The sequence below is a fragment of the Rosa chinensis genome, chromosome 7 (assembly GCF_002994745.2).
Source record: "Rosa chinensis cultivar Old Blush chromosome 7, RchiOBHm-V2, whole genome shotgun sequence".
Classification (NCBI taxonomy): Eukaryota; Viridiplantae; Streptophyta; class Magnoliopsida; order Rosales; family Rosaceae; genus Rosa; species Rosa chinensis.
In genome coordinates, this window is record NC_037094.1 from 28,155,788 (window position 1) to 28,171,656 (window position 15,869).

Sequence of the window (15,869 nt, forward strand, 5' to 3'; positions counted from 1 at the left end):
TACACGGATTGGTATTCCTTGTAACATTAGAACTAGCACTTTGTAATCCCTATATATAGGGCTCCTATTCTCAATAATAAGAACACATCTCTCTCATCAATCTCTCTCAAATACATTATACTTAAACAATCTTCATATTTTGCTGGCTTTTTCACAGGTCTAAGATTTGCAGTCTTACACTAGTTCTTGATAATCTCTTTGCAGTCATACCCCGTGATGACTAACTACCTCAAGTCGGGCTGGAGATGCCAAAAGCTTCACTAGAAGGCCCGTACATCGAGTTAGTCACCTCTCCGAACAGCCCTGATGGTTTTGTCAAACACTATGGTGAATCGAATTGGAGGCATATTGGTGCATGATTTGGCTTACTACTGGCCACGCTTCACCTGCAGATCATGATCTGACATTGTTCGCCATTATGCCAATTGGTGTGGCTGGTGATTCTTTCTTAATGTAGCGAGTGTCATGTAAGCTTGTTAAGCGAACTGGCCTGAATAATTATGCAGAATAGTTATATATATATATATATATATCTGCTCAGGACTCTTGGTCTTCACAAACTCTCTGCCATCATATTCCAGTTGCCCATGCCACACTAAGAAATGATCCCTTCCACGAATAACCTGAAAATTGGTTGCGTACCCAATTAAAGACACTCATATATACCACATATACAAGTAAAGATATGCAGAATTAGCACATACAAAATATGTGAAAATTTTCGCATAAATCTTATGATATATGTAAAAAATTTAAGATCGACTGGCCTAAGTTCAATCATGTCTCTTCTAATTGCAGATACGCATATGGTACGCACAATAATATAATTGAACTTCAAAGCAATGCTGTTGTGACAATGAATGTTTATTAGGTAAAAGAACTAATAAATATACCAAACTTCTTTCCATGGAATAGAATTAATCAGTTGACAAAATTAACTGCAAAAATGAAAGGAGCAATAACAAGCAAAGAAGTTTTACCCTGGGCTCAAAATGGAGAGCTGGGATGTCTCTTTGAACGCCCCCCGACAACTCTTATCATGTCTTCTCCATTGAGATCAGCAATGGCCGCCCACCGGTCTTTCCCATGCCATCCAATTCTATCAAGTACTAAATCTCTATGAGTGATGTTACAATACTGCTCTCGACGATCCCATATGCTCTCAAGACCAGAACTGTGTTTGCATTTCTGCATTTGATCGAGTTCCGATGAATAGAGCAAAAAGATGGTAACCATGAGCAAATGGTTTATTCAAACAAAGGATACTTAACGTTTACTTACTTGGAATGGAATGATTACAGAGTAAAAACACTCATGTGTTTACTAACACATAAAGGAATCAGAATGATTCCGGGTAAAAGAATTCCTGTGTTTACTAACACATGAAAGAATCAGAATGGGTGTAGGTTCCACCTATTTATCAGGAATCTATTCCTCAATATTCAGGAATTTGATTACGAAGAAGGGAGATGGGTTTAGGAATCAATCCTCCGGAATCAATACCGATTCATTTCTTTTCCCATTTCACTTGTCTCCAATTCATGATTATTTTCCATTCCAAGTAAGTAAACGTGCCAAATTATGAAAAAACCAATAGCAAGACTAGAGTTTGTTTCACTAAATTCATGTGACCTTCATAGAAATTGCGTGTATCCGTTTTCAAAATAAATAGATAGTCAACAGTGACATTGAAGCTGGTTGAACTAAAGACAAGCTTTTCACTAATTTTATGTGACCTTCACAGAAAATGCGTGCATTCGTTTAATAATTAATAGCTAACCAAGAGTGACATTGAAATGGGTTGAGCTACAGATATAGTTTTCACAATTTTCACAGGAGTGTTAGAGGATACACATGCTTAATTTACAAAAATTAATAGCTAGCAACAATATTTCCACAAAATTTCACACAAACGTTAGAAGAATTGATATATAAGTCACAAAAGTTTACTCCACATTAGTGTTAGAGGAACTCATTTAAGTTGAGAATTACATAGCTAGAGACATTAGTATTTGTTGAACTATAGATAAGCTTCAGTACTAAATTCAGGGAAGCGTCAAAGAAACTCATGTGCATCTTATAAAAGTTAAGAGCTAGGGGACACTACATATATAGTTTGTTAAACCACTAGCAAAAATTAAATTAAATTCACACGAGTGTTAGAAGAAACTAACTCTTAGACTGCAAATGAAAAATATAAATGCATACTATGACTTTGAAGTTGCACATTATAAGCGACTTTGAAATCAAATTACAGTACACAAATGTATAATTGACCATGGAGATGTCAATTCAAGTCACTCTAATATCAGGCCAAAGAAGAAATAAATAACTAGAAATAGAGCTACGCTAATATACTTTACCTATTTGTTTAACCACATTCCCTATTACAGAAGCTATCGAAGTATATGTTACACAGTTTGTTGCATATCCCACCATATGAATAAGCTTCACTTAGACTTTTCGCTGGTACTGGAAATTGAGTTCGTAGTCATGCTTCAAGGTTGCCAAGGTGTTTCTGAGAAGGACATGAAGTAAATCAGAGCCACGAACAAAATTCTGATCATATGTTTTTCTCCTAATAAGTGTTTACCTCCAAATTAGGATTGTAGACGTTGAAGATCATCTGCTGAGCAGACATCTATCAAAGCATATACTCCAGGTCTTAGAGCTTCATCTGTTTCCCTATAAATTCAATCAAACTATAGTCAATATAGATAGCATGAAGGTCGTTATGAATATTACACTCTCAAGATTGTCCAGTGGAAGAGGTACTTTGGAGATTGCAAGAGGTGCATTTGCTTGTGCTTAATAATTATTTCATTTGTCGTGAATCTACGAGAATTGAATATAAGAGGATAATGAAGAAGAAAGCAAGTTAAGAATGTAGGATCGACATCACCTTTCTCCTTTTTCTTCTTAACCAAATACCAACTTAATTTGGATTCTATTAATTCAAAACATGTATAATCAATTCATCTGTTCTACTTTCACGTATAAGCAGCCAAAGTTTATTAGTTTTTTAACCTTTATTCGCATAGAGTCGCACTTGAGACGGGACACGTGAGGCACGTGCGCTTTTAAAACATTTGTGATAAGAATCCCACATCGAGAAACAGTGGCAACCTAATGCTCTTCATATACGAATGCTTAGCAATCGAGCTTGTCCCTTTGGGGACATCCGATAAAATTGGAACGATACAGAGAAGATTAGCATGGCCCCTGCGCAAGGATGACACGCATAAATCGAGAAATGGTCCAAATAGGAATCTGGAATCTATAACCTTCCCAATTTTTCACCTTTGCTTTCTGGGCGTTGTTTTTCTTCGTTTCTGTTTGCTGTTTATGACTTTGAACTATCAGTGACTCGGTCCTTGGCTACGCATGAAAAATTGAGATGTTGCCCACCACCTGTTTGATGAAATGCGTCGGACAATCTCTTCTCTTTCTTAAACTCAACATTCCTTTACATTTTGTGTAATTCTTGGGTTTGAAGAATGGAACTTTTCTGTTTTAATGCATTATACTTTTCTGCTTCATATATTCCTGGGTTTCAAAGGTTAGCTCAACTTGTTGCATTCATACTCTTCCTATTCATATTGTAAAACCTCATTATTTGGTTTTGAATATCACACGGGAGGCCATGTAATGCACACAAGTTCGGTCTTGAATGCTGCGCAGGCAATCAGGCTAAAAAGTAAAACCCTTACTGCATATATATGTGAAGGAGCAAGTATTCACCATTGTTAATTTTGGATGATTTGGATGTTAAAAAGTAAATCCCTTTATGCAGATATACATTAAGCCATAATTTGATACTGTAGGCTGTAAGAGGCTGTATACATTATTTGTTGTGAAAGTATGCTGCAAGTTAGTAACTAATGGTAATAGTGTGGCGAAAAACAAGACAAGTAAGTTTATCAGAATTGGACCATATGATTTGTTTCCAGAGTGATATCCTGGTAGAGCGAAGTTTACATGGGCTGCATACAGAATTTTACTTTCTTTCGGTTCAAAATTGGAACCGAGATTTTTGCAGAAATTGTTGTACAAGATTCATACAATACTGCCATTTGTCTGCTTCATTACTTTTGTATCTTTCAGTTCAGCTCCATTGCAGCTTTAAAGTCACAGAAGCTCCCCTCAGCAAAAGAGGTATGCCGATTCAGTTGATGATGAATCATGCCCTCACCTCTTCTTCATCTTGACTCAGCAGCATGTCTGAAATTCGGTTGCTTTTTGAATATCAAGTTGGATCATATTTTCATCTCTTCTTTCAGTCACACACTCAAGCTGGAAGTGAGATCAAGGAAGGTGTCTTCACTGCAAGGGATTGTGATACCGCCCATGGGATGATCGTATCCAAATTCTTCTTCAGCTTGACTCAGCAAATCCATGAATGAAGGTTGGTTCAAGTATGATATTGGAATCACAAATCGCTTCTTCTGGCTCTCTCCGACATAGACTGCAAAATAGCCTTTTGGGATATCTAAGATCGTATCCAAATTCTTCTTTGCATTAGATGAATATCGGGAAAGACTTCTCTTGGGGCTAACAATTCCAGGCAGCCGGAAACCCATGGCTTCTATATTCTCAAGTGGATAAACAATAAAAATACTTGAAATAATCTGGGAAAGAGAGAAAGCTTTGATGTTTGATGAATGAGAGGAGTTGAGTTCCTGGTGATTGATTTGTGTATGTATATATAGATGAAGAAAGGGTGTGTGGAAGATCATCTGCTACTTGAAATGAGTGGTTAACATTGGCAGCAATAAGGGACACTAGCTTGTTTCAAATCAAGAAATCACATGGGTTTGTCTTGCCATTCGCGTAACTCATCCCCCAGCAGATGCATATGCTGCTGTCCTTTTTTTCAAACATCTCACCCTACTTCCTTGAGATGACAGACAATACAGGGTCACAGGGACCAGAAGTGAGGTGTCTGTCTAATAAAACCTATCAGATAAGGACTCATAATATCCTTGATTCAGACTTGCACTTCTAATCCAACTCTGGACCACCGGTGAATAATGTTTCTTTACAGACAAGAATTGGTGGATCACCAAGCCAGCCTACCATGTGGTCTTGCTGCTTCATGTATGATATCCATGATCTCCAATGCCAACAAACTGAGCAAGTATTTCATTTGTCTAGTCAATCAAGGAAAGTCAATTGATGATCAGGCATGACAAGCTAACAACACAGGTATTGATTATATATTTGAATATCAGTTCCAGCTATTTGTTGAAATCCCAGTGATAAAGATATTAATGTACTCATGATTAGATTGATCCAGTTGGAAACTTGCACAAAGCTTTTAAGTTAATAAATTAAGCTTAAAAAGATTGCAAACTCTAATACATGATTATGTATGCCTCATATCTCTGTCTTTCCACAGAACATAGATATTTCCACATGCATCAAAATCTTAGTTGTATGCCTCAAAGGAACCTTCTTACAATCGTACCTCTTTATTTGCATGCATTAGATACGCCCATATAAGCCTACTCACATGTGTGTTGTTCTGTAGGAGAAATATCAGTCTTGACCAAAAGCTAACTAGTATAGGGGTATCATAAACTTCCACGGATGCTGAGAATCTTTACTGAAATTTATAAAAGCTTGCTTTTCTCCGTGGATTTCCCAGCAGTGTATTCAATTCTAAAACTCCAAAGTCGATTCCAATGTTTGTTAGAGCATGCAGTCGATCCTGGATAATAACTTAATTCTCAGAGAAAGATAATAACTCTTGTCCTGCACTCCAGTTTTCGATTTTCTATCATTTTTTACTGCAAGAAATTTTCTACTGCATTTTACACTGTTTGTTAACTTCCTTTTCCCCTCTTCCTTTTACACAGATTACTCCCTTATCTCACTTCTATAGGAAAAAAAAAAAAAAAAATTGACCTGCCGTTGTTCAGACATGAGAAACAAGATGCCCTTTTCTATTGTTAGTATTTTCTGAATTTTTTATATGTTGTGCTGTTATTTAAAATGGTTTTTGAAACCTTTTTACTCACACAAGCGAGAAATATATGCAACAGTTTTGGCTCTGTCTTATTGTGTTAAGGTTGAGTCCAAAGATCACCATTTAATCCTTTCCTTTTTTTTTTTCTATTTTCTTTGTGATGTTGCTGTTCTTTAATGCCTTTATTCACTGCCTCTAGCTTTCATGTTGCAGATTGATCATGATTATAAATGGGATGTTCCTTTGAAAATAAAATTACTTAAGTGATGATTGTAATTGGTTTTGTATGTTCTTTGCAAACTATGAATCTAAGGACGGCTGCACCTCCAACTTTGGTCATGTACTTTTCAAAATTTACATACTTATTGTTGTCATTCTTGCATCTCCCCTGAGCATGAAATAATTTATAAGAAAGTTCTCTTTACTTGGATTTTGCAGTTCTTCTCAAACAATGATAGGCCTGGTCTTAGCTGAGATAACTAAAGTGGTATCATGTAGGTCATCGACTTAACATAAGTGGTCACTGGCTCCAACATGAACTCCTTGGTTTTTCACTGATGGATACAGTGGTTAAATTATAGGTTACATGTCAGAATCAGTAATGGAAATCAGATGATAACTGTATGCTATGCATTGGGGAACAACTTGTCATGTCACTCATGTGAATGACAGGAAGATTGAACATTCAAAATGCATGTCTGGAACAACTTTTGATAAATAACTTCAATGAAATCATCAGTTCTAGTTGCCAGTAGTATAGCCATGTCATATAAGTGAGTATTCATTTAGCCATCAGAATCTCAAATTTGGTTTCTGGATGCTGCAGTGGAAATCAGGCCAAGGAGCTAGAAAATAATGAAAAATAAGAAAGCTGATGAACACTTCAAATATATTCCCATACTGTTGTTCATAGCAATAAAGAAGTTTACAAGGGATTGAAACACAGAATACTGTGAGTTCAAAATTGGAGTCCGGATTTTGGACCAATGTCATCATTTGTCTGCTTCAAAAATTTTGTATCTTCCTGCTCAGCTCTATTGCAGCTTCAGTGTTCCCAAAGTTTTCCTTGAACAGCTGTGAGTCCATTCAGTTGGATGATCTAGCATAGACTCATCTTCATCTTGAGTCAGCAGCGAGTTTTGAAATGAGGAGGTTTTGGATCCAAGATCCACTTCATGATTGTTCCTTTACACACTGAGGCGGGAAGTGAGATCAAGGAAGGTGTCTTCGCTGCAAGGAATTGTGAGACCACCCATTGGATGATCGTATCCAAATTCTTCTTCAGCTTGACTCAGCAAATCCAGGAACAGAGGTCGGTTCAAATATGATACTGGGATTACAAATCTCTTCATCTATTTCTTCCCAACATAGACCGCGAGATAACCTTTCGGGACATCTAAGGTCTTAGCAGCAGATAGAGGTTGAATAAGACTTTTCTTGGTGTTAACAATTCCAGGCAACCGGAATCCCATGGTTTTTATATGAGTTGAAGAAAGCGGAAAAGAGTTAGAAGGACTTGGGAAACAGAGAAGGTTTTGAATTCAAGGCAAGGAGAATACTTGACTTCTTAATCTCAAATAATCGGTTTATATATAGAGGAAGAAAGGGTCTACAATCTTTGAATGAGTGGTGAAGACACACTATCCGTTTGCTGCATGAAATGAGTGGCGAAGATGCGCACCAGCGAGGGGCAGTAGCTTGTGAAAAATCAAGAGATCACATGTGTATGTCTTGCCATTGATGTAGTCTACTGTAGAAACATCCTTCCCTACCTCATTGCACGAGAGACACGGAGTGGACCTTCATAAGTGGAATTTCTATATAAGAAAATAACTTCAGATGTGGATTTCTACCCAGCACTGATAATTGCAGTTGCTCTACAGACAAGAATATGTGGTACTATATTAACAGTTCTATATGTGGTCAGATATAAATGATGCTATGTACTGGGAACAAGAAAGCTAGGTTAGCATGTGGCTTTGTTGTTTCATCTATGTCTCCAGTGTCAACAAGCTGAGGAAGTGTTTCAATTTTTGATCTGTCTAGAAAATTAAAGAGACTGCCAACCATGACCAGAAAACCCAACAGGTACGGATTTCAAATATTTAAAGTTTTTTACTCAAATATTGGAGGATGAGGAGCATTGGTGATTTATTATTTGATTGATCGATCTCAATATTTTTGTTTTCCATTGAGAAACTTGTGCTAGCTAAGAAGATCGAAAACTGTAAACCTGCTCAAGTCTTTCTGGTATGAATCAGTTGAAATTAAAATGACCAAAAGGAACTTAAAAAGAGAGAGAAAGAAAAGAAAGAAAGAAATTGCAAGGACATCTTCCAATCTGTACTGAAAATCATAGTTGTTGTGAGTATGAATATAAACAGGGGAGACCTGAGCATTTGAGGATCACATGATTCTGTCTTCAGATCGGAAAAAAAAAAAAAAAATTGGCATTAGTTGAGTCTCCCTCTTAAGAAATAGGGACCAGCTAGCTTGTGTGAGTTGTGTCCATATGTCTAAATATGTCTTGTCAATCACATAGTAATGATATTTGTAAACCTGATGATTCTTCTTTTCCTCATCAGGGTGTACTTTTTTCTTTGGATTGTCAAAATGTAAGAGGTTAATACTACATGAGACAGTTCTGTTGTTTATTTTTATCTCTCGGTTAGTTTTCAATAGTTTTGTACAATGGCCTCATAGTTTATTGAAGCTCATATAGCTGATGTAAGAAGAGATATAATCTATGACAAATAGTTTTATCTTTACCGTATCTATCTCGGTAGAAAAACATCGTGATGTTCATATGAAGTGCCAACCTAAATTACTAGTTTAAAATGCAGAAACTACAAACAATATGACTGTTTTTAGAACATATGAGTTGAAATGGACATGAATTTTCCAGGTATCTTGATGATCAAAGACACAAACGTGAATAATATAATGTAAATAATTAAATATAACTCTGTAGGGAATTGCATAATTAAGAGTATAAGATAACACTAGATGCATGAGGAATAAAATATGATAATTATTACCAATTTTTTTTTTGGAGAGCCAACAACGAATTTTACATGGGATTAAAAACGGTCAACTAAGACAAAATCATGATGTTAGGGTGAATGTGGTCTATGTGAGTTCATGAGATTGTCATGTCACTTTCTGCTTCATAAACTTTGTATTTTTCTGCCCATCTTGCAGACAACATCAGACTTGCAGAAGTATCCCCTCAACAGAAGATATGAGTCTATACCATTGATGCTCAACACTGGCCTCTTTATCTTGACTCAGCAGCGTGTTCTGAAATGTGGATGGTTTGGGATCCCAGGTTCAAATCAGAAGCATTCATTCACACACTTAAGCGGGAAGTAAGGTCAAGGATGGTGTCTTCACTGCAAGGAATGGTGATACCGCCCATTGGATGATTGTATCCAGATTCTTCTTCAGCTTGACTCAACAAATCCAGAAATAAAGGCTGGTTCAGAAAAGTGATTGGAATCACAAATCGCTTCTTCTGACTCTCTCCCACATATACTGCGAAAAAGCCTTTTGGGGTTGAAGTTGTTTTAGCAATTCCAGGAAAGCGGAAACCCATGATTTCTATATTCCCAAGTGAAGGAGGAAGAATTTTAAGGACTTTAAAAAAAGAGAAAGCTGTGATGCTTAGCAAGGAGAAGGTTTGAGTTGCTCATGAACCTGACCATGCCTGTGTATATATAGCTGTTAGGGTGCGTGGAAACTCATCTTGTACATGAATGATTGGTGAAGAGGCACTGAGGTAGGGAAACTAGGTTGTGAGAAACCACATGGGTTTGTCTTCCTACTCAAGTTCTTCATCCCTCAAGGACATTTCACATGCAAAGGATACCAAACTGTATCCCTATGTTGATACATGATTCCCTACATTAAATGAATTAAGAATCTCCATCAGTTATTTGATATATGAAATGAGTGGTGAAGATGGCAGTAGTTGGGGGCAAAAGTGGGCGAGAAATCAAGGAATACATGGTTTGTCATGTCCTTCACGTTGATTTTGCATATGCTAGTGTTCCAAAATCTATGGTTTTGTAGAAACATCTATCCCTACCTCCTTTACATATATAACAACGGGCTCATTAACTGGTGTTCCTTCACAGACAGAAATTTCTGGTGCTGCTATAATAGTTTTACGATGGGTCCGGAACATAAAGGGCTGAGCATCTGCTTTCCTGTGTCATTTATGATCCATTCATCTATAGTATCACCAAGCTAAGGAGGTCTGTCATTTTACTTGGTCAAATCTATAATATTCACTTGGTCAAGCTTGACAAGAAGACCGTACCAAATTCATTTCTTAATCTACTAGAATTAGATATAGAAGAATTGGATTATTTGGTTTAGGATTATTGGTCTCAATAACCCTTTTCATTTTTCCCCACATTTTTATGTAAATATGGAGTCTTTAGCTTCATTTTGATATTGGCTTTTGCTATTACTATGTTTGTCTCACTTTCTGCAATCAAGTTTATGTTTTTGCTGCTAAGGTTTGGAATTCTCAGCAGTATATGTTATGGGTTGGCATCAAGTTTGGTATTTGAGTCGTGGCAAAGGTGATGATGATCTTTCAGATCAATATACAAATGATGACCTTTCAGATCAATATACAAATGAGCTTCGGGGTTGTACGAAATGTTAGCTGAACATGTGAAAGATCTATTTGAAACTGAGAACTTCATTTGATTACAGTTAGTTGCTAGTTTACTTAAAGAAAGAAATTGATAATTGTTATACAACCTGAGTACAGTTATACTTCCCGCAACAATTTTTCGTTTGTATTTAAACACATCTTAGCTATCTTTGCTAATCAAAAACTTAAAAACATACAAAATTTAGCATGCATAGAGTAGAAATTCTACCCCGCAGCATCGCGCGGGTTCTCATTCCTAGTGTGCTTCTATATTTGACAAGGCACTGGTGAACAGGTGAACGTCAAACTGAAATAAACAAATGGTCATGGTTGTAATATATAAAACGATGCAAGACCAGCTACATGCGCGCCTTACAATAGACATTTATTCACTAATACATAATATGTATTAATTGGAAAACAACAGTGGTTGTACATCGCATGAAGATCCAGTACTACCATCTGTAAAAGGACCGGTTGATGTAGAAACAACATCCCAATAAGCCTTGGTGGTTATTTCATGAGCTCTAAAATCTCCTTCCTCTGCCAACTTAATTTGTCCAACATGATCAGAAGATTTTATTGTTGATCGAACTTCCTCCAGCTCCACTGCTACTTCTTTCATAGTAGGACGTTTCTTTCCATTCAAATTTAAACATCTCCTTGCAATGTTAGCTACTTTTGTAATCTCCTCTTTCCCACCATCCTTCATAACCTGAGCATCGATAATATCAAACAGACAATTCTGCTCCATGGAAATAAGGAAATAAGTTGCTAGACTTCTGCTTTCTTGCGGCCTTGTCACAGAAACTGGTTTTTGTCCTGTCAAGAGCTCAACAAGAACCACACCAAAACTATACACATCACTCTTGTCTGTAAATTGGCTAGACTGAAAGTACTCCGGATCTAAATAACCAAATGTTCCGTGTACTAGTGTGGTAAGATGTGTCTGATCAACAGAAACTGATCTTGAAGTCCCAAAGTCTGCAACTTTTGCTCTATACTTATCATCTAAGAGGATGTTTGTAGACTTGATATCCCGATGGTAAATAGGATAAGAAGCTGCCGAGTGTAAATAGAAAAGAGCTCCTGCAACTTCGGTTGACACCCGCAAACGCGTCTCCCATGTAAAAGGAAACTCCTCATCTTGGTGATTATGAATATACTGAGAAATTGTTCCATTGGGCAAAAATTCATAGATTAAGAGAGGAACTTCGGTCTCTAAACAACAACCCAATAGTTTAACCACATTCCTGTGGTTAATTTGTGAAAGAATCACAATTTCATTAATGAATTGTTCAACTTCACCTCCATTAGCTAGTTTAGATTTCTTTACCGCAACAATTCTCCCATCTGTCAACATTCCCTTGTAAACTGTACCTTGGCCTCCCTCTCCAAGAATTCTGTCTACATTAAAACGATCTGTTGCTTTTTCTAATTCCTTTGAACTGAACAACTTAATTTTTTCAACATTAACTTCTCCTGAAGATAATTGTTGTTCTAATAATAAACCACCATTCTGTTTATAGAATTTTTCCTTGCGTATTCTGTCTTTCCTCTTCTTTATGACATTACGTAACCACCAAACAACAATTACAAGCAACAAGAGTCCAACACCACTGCCAGTACCTGAATAAGTCAAAATGAGGAGGTTAACTTGGTCAATAAGATAGATATGGTTTGCTAGCGGTTATGTATCTTTCATTGGCTTTGCAACTTGTTAAAATTATAACATTTGTTTTTCATTTGCTTGGATAACATAATGCTTTGCATAAGAAATTTTTGGTTTTTTGAAGTTAAAAATGCGATTTGTTGGTACCAAATTGGCAAATTATGGAGATCAATAGCGTCATGTGATGGATGGAGTGTGGTGGAGTGGCCGATTGAGTGGGTAATGGGTTGGATTAAAAAAATATTAAAAATACAGGCTATAAACTTGGTGTGTGAGATCAAATTTGGTCCCTTTACAAGATAATTTAAAGATTTTTATGTACAGGAAAGATGTTGAGGGATAAAGTTTTGCATTTCGAAAATTAACAACCGAATATATTGCTAGAGAGTCTTTGAGGTTAGGTCAAGTGGTGAGAGGGATTTGAGAATTGGATTAGGACTGGGTTAGTCAGGGGCTCGACTCCCCCTAATGTAACAAAATATTGCTAGGATAAAGTATCTTCAACCCATAAATAGAAGGTAGAAACCAGATCGTTAAAAAAGTCAACAAAAATTCTGCACCCAAGCAATTTGCGTACAGTTGTGTTTCTATCAGAAAATAGTAGTAAAAATACACATATATGATATTTGTTTTTGGTCGTGAACAAAGTGGTGATTTAGAACAACGCTTAAAATATATATATATATATATATATACACACACACAGTGGTGTTCACCTGGTCAGTTGCTGACCAATGAATTTATGCTCAATAACTCTTAGATTTATATCCAAGAGTGGAAAACATAACACCTCAACTTAATAATAATTCTCTCTACCATTGGATTTACATCCAAGGGTGGTTGAGCATTATTTTCTTAGTCAATAACTGATCAGGTGAACATTTTCGTATATACATATATATATATATATATATATATATAATTTTTTTCAAGTGCGTACGTCCGTACCGAATTTTCGATACGGATTTCTTGTTTTCGACCACTTTCCGGCCACATTTTTACATCTTAACCGTTCAGTTTTTAGGTCCTAGTGTATGATCTACCTCTACAAAATTTCAGCCAATTTGGTGATCGTTAAGGCATCCAAAACTACATTTTACACGAACGGATCTAATCTGTCAAACCGGAACCGTTCGTATTTATAATGGTAAATTGCAGTTTTGGATGCCTTAACGATCACCAAATTGGCGGAAATTTTGCAGAGGTGATCTATACACTAGGACCTAAAAACTGAACGGTTAAGATTTAAAAATGTAGCCGGAAAGTGGTCGAAAACAAGAAATCCGTACCGTCCGCTCGGTACAGACGTCCGCACCTAAGACAGACTGTATATATATATATATATATATATATATATATATATATATATATAAAGAGCAGTCGTGCACATACCCATTAAAATGAAAAAGAGTTTTCTAGCAGATTGATTGTCGATGTTGTCTTTGATGCACGTCCGCGCGTCTTGGTTTCTGAAACCTTTGTTACATAAACATGAGTAATTTCCATGAGAATTTGTGCACCTTCCATTGTTGCAGGGGTCAATTTGTGAAGCCTTGCACTCATCAATATCTGATAACGAATCAGGTGAACTAATTTGAGGATTTTGAGCTTTGATTTCCAGCTGCAAAAACTGACATAAATATAAAAGAGATGGAAATAACGCACCTTGGCAACCATTTGGGAGATATGGGTTCCCTTCGAAGCCTGGCAAGCACTGGCAATAGTAACCAGACGGTTCAGTCTGGTCGTTGATGGTTCTGTTCACACACTTGCTATTTTCCTTGCAAGCATAGTCGGGCCTCTTTTGAGCTTCGGCACATGGCCCATCCTGAATTTCCCAGTTAAGAATCGTGGGAAGCCTTTCGGTGTTGTACAGTTCTAGAAAACTTGTATTAGGGTTGAATGTGAACTTGTCTACTTGCACAACGAAGGCGTAGCTGCAGCGGTTGAACCCCCATACCTTCGTATGGTTAGAACGGCTAGTCAATGTGAACGTTCGATTCTTGAGTCCGATAGGGATGGAAGTCTGGCAACACCCGATGCTAGAGCATGACCCGTTAACAGCACTCTTAAGATTGTTGCATATGGACGTGCACCCCGTTTGGTACGTATCTCCGTCAGGGCCGTTCCCTTGCAGAAATGCTAAAGTATCACAGCCAGCGGCCGTAAAGTTATTTCTGGTACTAGAGATGGTGAACGAAGGAGGGAACGCGAACTGTGGGGAATGGTGTTCTGTCATAATACCATTTTTGTCATAGCAATCATAGGCTTTGAGAGTCGTTAAATGCAACTCACCTTCAGCAAGCGATATGTTAGTAACAGGGACACCCGCCGCAAATTTTGGGATTTCGGCTGATTCGTCGCAAGAGAGGTTGAACCCTTCGCGCAGGGAACAACCCTCCCCTATGCCGAAAGGATATGGGATTTTGACACTACCACATCGGTCAAGACAGCCGGGCTGGGCTTGATCAGCAGCTACTGCTGTGGCCCCCACTAGCAATGAAATCACTTGTATAACAAGCATCCTTGTAGCAAGTGGGATGATGTAATTGCAATACTAATACATTTAAGCCTGGCCTATTATAGGATTTGGAGGAAGAACCGGTATTAGCATGAGGTGGCTCAGAAAGGAGAAATTTTGAATGATGACCTTTTTTGGGCATTGAATTTGAATTTTAATTAGCACAAGGTGGCTCAAGGAGAAATTTTGAATGATGACCTTTTTTGGGCATTGAATTTGAATTTTAACCATGTTTTTTCAAACCATTAAAAAAAGACCATGTAAAGGGTTGAAAAGTAACAGACATTTACTAAATTTCCAACTTCAATAATGAAAAAAAAAAAAGCAGCCTTATTATTATTATTATTATTATTATTATTATTATTATTATTATTATTATTTTATTTTTTTAACAAATTACATATAAGATAGTGACAAAAGATGACTTAACAAATACATCTTTTAAAAATTGAATTAAACATATAAGGACTAAATCTTACAAATAAAGATAATCTGCTATCCACTTGCCACATGTTATGAGTTAATTTACTTTTTTACCCTTAACTACTCCTTTAAAGATTGAATTAAGGGCACGTTTACTTACTTGGAATGGGAGGGAATTATTAAGGGGTAAAACTATTCTTACGTTTACTAATACATAAAGGAATCATAATGATTTCGGATAAAAGTATTCGGTGCCATACTAACACATGAATGAATCAGAATTGGTGTAGGTCTCACTTCCTTATAAGGAATCGATTCATGAATACTCAGGAATTTGATTACGAAGGGGGAAGATGAGTTTAGGAATCAACTCCTGCGGAATCAATACCGATTCTTTTCTTCTCCCATTGTAGTTGTCTCCGATTCATTATTATTTTTCATTCCAAGTAAGTAAATGTGCCATAAACATATAAGACCTAAATCTTACAAATCAGGACAATCTGCTTTCCACTTGTCACATGTCATTAATTAATTTACTTTTTTACCCTTAACTATTAATTTTGAGCTACACGCGCCCTAAAAACAGAGGTTTCATTTTCTGTACGATTGCGCTCGTCCG

The 15,869-nt window shown here is 36.8% G+C and overlaps 2 protein-coding genes and 1 non-coding gene across 3 annotated transcripts; 1 reads left to right on the forward strand and 2 right to left on the reverse strand.

Moving 5' to 3' along the window:
- The first annotated feature begins 3,165 nt into the window (after positions 1-3,165).
- Positions 3,166-3,268, forward strand: LOC112181076. Its single transcript, XR_002928684.1, has one exon. It is a non-coding gene; the product is annotated as a U6 spliceosomal RNA (small nuclear RNA).
- A 648-nt stretch (positions 3,269-3,916) lies between these two features.
- LOC121050448 (auxin-induced protein 15A-like) lies at positions 3,917-4,651 on the reverse strand. Its single transcript, XM_040510407.1, has one exon. It carries the CDS (start codon positions 4,578-4,580, stop codon positions 4,281-4,283), a length of 300 nt encoding a protein of 99 aa, XP_040366341.1. The 5' UTR covers positions 4,581-4,651; the 3' UTR covers positions 3,917-4,280.
- Positions 4,652-11,010: 6,359 nt separating this feature from the next.
- Positions 11,011-14,830, reverse strand: LOC112177732 (wall-associated receptor kinase 2). The gene is made up of 3 exons (XM_040511409.1): positions 13,972-14,830; positions 13,699-13,875; positions 11,011-12,263 (listed from the first exon to the last, which is right to left on the reverse strand). Exons 1-3 carry the CDS (start codon positions 14,828-14,830, stop codon positions 11,044-11,046), a joined length of 2,256 nt encoding a protein of 751 aa, XP_040367343.1. The 3' UTR covers positions 11,011-11,043.
- Positions 14,831-15,869: the final 1,039 nt, after the last annotated feature.